At 44.4% G+C, this 3,959-nt stretch overlaps 1 protein-coding gene across 4 annotated transcripts; it reads left to right on the top strand.

Moving 5' to 3' along the window:
* The first annotated feature begins 612 nt into the window (after positions 1-612).
* On the top strand, positions 613-3,519 carry LOC125524547 (putative sucrose-phosphate synthase 4). 4 transcript variants are annotated; one of them, XR_007290826.2, is made up of 4 exons: positions 613-1,288; positions 1,427-1,516; positions 2,381-2,469; positions 3,293-3,519. XR_007290826.2 is itself a non-coding variant. In XM_048689583.2 (3 exons), exons 1-2 carry the CDS (start codon positions 1,037-1,039, stop codon positions 1,481-1,483), a joined length of 309 nt encoding a protein of 102 aa, XP_048545540.2. In that variant the 5' UTR covers positions 613-1,036; the 3' UTR covers positions 1,484-1,516; positions 2,381-3,519. The 4 variants fall into 4 exon arrangements, 1 of the variants encoding a protein (XP_048545540.2); XR_007290825.2 differs by having other exon boundaries at positions 3,290-3,519; XR_007290827.2 differs by having other exon boundaries at positions 3,276-3,519.
* The last annotated feature ends 440 nt before the right edge of the window (positions 3,520-3,959 follow it).

Here is a 3,959-nt window from a genome sequence, read left to right as displayed (position 1 = left end):
TTTTTTTGGTGTTTCTCTGATTAAATAGATACTTATGTACCTAGAAATGATTTTTGTAAAAAAATAGTAAACTATGAGGCAGCTGTAGTTTAAATTTGACCCGCTTCCAGCTGAAACGGCAGAAATTTGTCTTTTTCACGAGAGGTGAATCAAAACTTTTTACACCCAACCATTTGGTCACTTGTGCATTAAATATGGCCTAGTATTTTAGAAAAATGAATTGGTCCAAATTTGCAACAATTATTTGGTAGGTCCTTCACAAAAAAAAACTCATTTTGGCACTCGGAAATTGGAAAATGAATTTTTTTGTGCAAAGAAAATGAAAGCTTTATTTGGCAACATTGTTTGTCATTCCAAGATGCACACTTATGCAAAATACGAGATCATTTTGACAAACTATGCCATTGTTATGTTTAGAAAAACAGAGTGGATTGGATTTTTTTTGTTTGGGAAGAGAGTGGATTGGATGGACCAATGAGATGTGAGGAACCATGTTCATGCGGATCACCGAATTGGACTCAATCTGAGCCATCCATCGCGCACCCATCCTACGGTGGAGCTTCTCCCGAGAAACAAAACCCTAACTCACCCACCCACCCTCCCCTCGATCCCCCAGATCCCACCTCCTCCTCGCTCTCTCTCGATCCCCTCCGTCCCCCAGCCGCCACCGCTCGCCTCCATCCTCTCCCCGACCCCGGTCGGGCTCCACTCTACTCCACCGCCGGGGCCAACCCAACCACCGCCGCCCTCTCCCCCTCCTCTCCCCTCACCGCGGCCAGATCCACTCACCCAAGTCCCGCTTTGTCGCCTCCGTCTCCCTCGTCTCGTCTCCCACCCGTGATTCCTGCCGCCGCCGCCCCCACCCACCGCCCTCCCCTCGCCTTCACCCACAGCTTTCGTGGCGTGGCTCCTGGTCCTTTACAACGATGCAGATCGAAAAGCGCCGCCGCGCTCCCATCCAAGATGGCCCCCCACCGCATCTCATCTCATCTCGTCACCCGACAGCGCCGGAGAGAGCGCGGGCGCGGGCGGCGCGATGGTGGGGAACGACTGGATCACCAGCTACCTGGAGGCCATCCCGGACGCGGGGGGCGCCGCGGGGGACATCTCGGCCGCCTCCGCCTCCTCCTCCACGGCGCCCGGGGGCGGCGGCTCTGGGGCGGAGAAGAGGCGGGACAAGTCGTCGCTCATGCTGCGGGAGCGCGGCCGCTTCAACCCGGCGTGCTACTTCATGGAGGAGGTCATCTCCGGCTTCGACGAGACCGACCTCTACAAGACCTGGGTCCGCGTAAGCCTTCCTCGCCCCCGCCCCCTTCCTCGCTCCTCCTCCTCGTGTCTTAATTAACTGCTTGCTCCAGATTAGATTAGCTTAGGTGGATGTAGTTTCCGGCGATTTATTCTGGATTTTTTTTGTTATGTACGTCAGACGTCGGCGATGAGGAGCCCGCAGGAGCGGAACACGCGGCTGGAGAACATGCCCTAGCGGATCTGGAACCTCGCCAGGAAGAAGAAGCAGGTACAAATGCCCCGATTTGCTTGCCAACTTTATCTACTCTCTAAGTAGCAGCACTGCGGGTGCCAAACTGTTGGGGGGCAGTTCACTGCTGGTGCCAGCCGAACACATTAAACTAGTGTAGTTGCTGGTTAGTGATTATGTATGTGGCTGGGCATCATATCTGTTTCTGTTGTACTAGGGAATACTGAATCGTAGTCGTTCCGCATATGAATTGCCTCCCCGGGTGGTGCTGACAGTAATGATGGGTCCCCATTGTAGCATGTGCCTGCTCTGTTTCCTTCCTTCCTGTTAGCTAGAATGCCCCAATTCTTTAAAGTGTTGTTTTGGATGAACTCTCTCCTGTCATAAAATGCGGAACGACTATGAATTGGGGCATTCTTCCTGTATTGCTTGCTTGTTTACTCTACAACCTGTATTGCTAAAACATGTTATCCTACTCCATGATGGTGTATCATTTGCAAATACTCCTGGACATCAGCTCCCATCATGGTGCATTAACTATAATCTATACCTCTAAAAGAGGAGTATAAACTGGAGTAATCATATGGTATTTGCTACTTTTCTCTGGATGAACAGAATGTCCATAGGTTTACTGTCATCAATGTGTACTCTAAAATTTCCCTGCACCTTTGCTGAAAAGATGCAAGTATGTAACACAAATAGTCCACAAAGATTATAGCTGTGGTATTGATTGCTTGAACAAGCAATCGAGGGCGTTAGATGATGATCTAGCCATTTTTCTCATCACAAAGTATGCATTGGCAATATAGTTTGCACCATTAGTTAGGTACTGATGTAGTCCTTTTTAGTCTTCTCATGAGATTGAAACATTTGATCTGATTTATGGTTTGCTGATTGTTGCAGACAAATGTATCAATCTGCTTAACTGTGTATGATTCCTGCATTTCCCAGTTGCAAATCCTAATCAAGGAGAATGAGTAATACAAGCTCAGGTGTAATGGTGTATCCACACTTTCGTTTCAATTACATTTAAGTGATACTTTTCTGCCTCCTTTTCCTCCTGTTTGCGCAAAAAGTCGCGTGTCTTTACTTGGTCAAAAAATTGTAGATTATTTGGTCAGATTTCCTTACTTGCTTTAGGCATAAGAATAAGCTGATAAGAACAGAATATTGATACTTTGCATGCTATGAGTAAAATGCTCTATTTTCTTTCGTCACCTTTCTTGTATGCATGAGTATCTCATTTTAACTAGCTGGAGAATGAAAGCATTGTACAAGCTGAATTTGTGTTATCATTCTAAACAACTTGTTCATTTTTTATTGTTTTGTTCATAATTTATTGGCTCCAGATTTTTTTGATTCTTTTCCGATTCATGTAACAGCTACCTTGCCTGGCACTGGTACTATTATGCTATACTGTTATACTATCTGTAAAGTAAATGACAACATTGAAAATGGCTCAAACCTGAAGTACTTTAAATAGATTGTTGTTTTAGTCAAATGTTGTTTAGAAATCCAGTTTGTACTGATAAACTTGCACAGTCTCTGCCTGTTTATAGTGTTAAATTTTGTTTGATAAATTCACTTTTTACTGATAAAATTGTATAGAGCACAACATAGTTTCTGCCTTTTATTATAATGATAATTGTTGTTTAGTTGTAATTCCTTTCGCATCGTACAATTGTATAGATATTGTCCCATGCACAAGTGATATTCATGTCCAGCCAAATGATATCTTGTTCTTTCCAAAGTGATTTGTACCCAATTGCTTGTATACGTATTTTGTTCTTAACTGTAGATTTCCTCTCACAGTAGCTCCATGCAAAAGAAGGTTGAAAGGAGGAGAGTTTGTGACTACTATAGAAGGACTGAAGGAGGTCCATGTTGAAGAAGATCGACAGAAGCAGTAGAGCTGTCATTGCCATTGTATTTGTGTTGTATGATGTATCCACGTTTACCCACAAAAATGTATTCATGTTGTAATACTTTGATTGCCATTCTGGCTACTATTTCAATCAGTGTATTTTGCTAGTGCTGATTTAGATATTGGTTACTTATTTACTGTGAAACGAAATCTAAAGAACTTGACCCTGACAACCGGGTCCCATTACTAGAAACTGACAATTGGGACCAATCTTTTGAGAAAAAGACAAATTGAAACTATTGGGACCAATTGGGACAAATGGGAACCTGTTACTAGAACCTGACAACTGGGACCCATCTGACTAGTGGACCCTTCTTTTGGGAAAAAAAGAAAAACTAAATTCGTTTAGACAAAAAGGCCACAACCCAACAATAAAAAGGCTACAATATTGGGCTTGGCTCATGAACCCAACCAAAAATTGACAGACAGAAAAAAAACACAAATAGGCTGAATTGTTGGGCTAGGCCCATGTAGAAAACTGAATTGGACCGGGCTGAATCTTGTGCCACATCAGCTTGCCACGCTGGATGCCTACGTGGCCTGGGGAGGTTGCTAGTG

Source organism: Triticum urartu, chromosome 7A, assembly GCF_056163025.1.
Source record: "Triticum urartu cultivar PI428250 chromosome 7A, HENAU_Tu73, whole genome shotgun sequence".
NCBI lineage: Eukaryota > Viridiplantae > Streptophyta > Magnoliopsida > Poales > Poaceae > Triticum > Triticum urartu.
The sequence above is the reverse complement of the archived record's forward strand: the minus strand, read 5'-3'. Positions and strand labels throughout refer to the sequence as shown.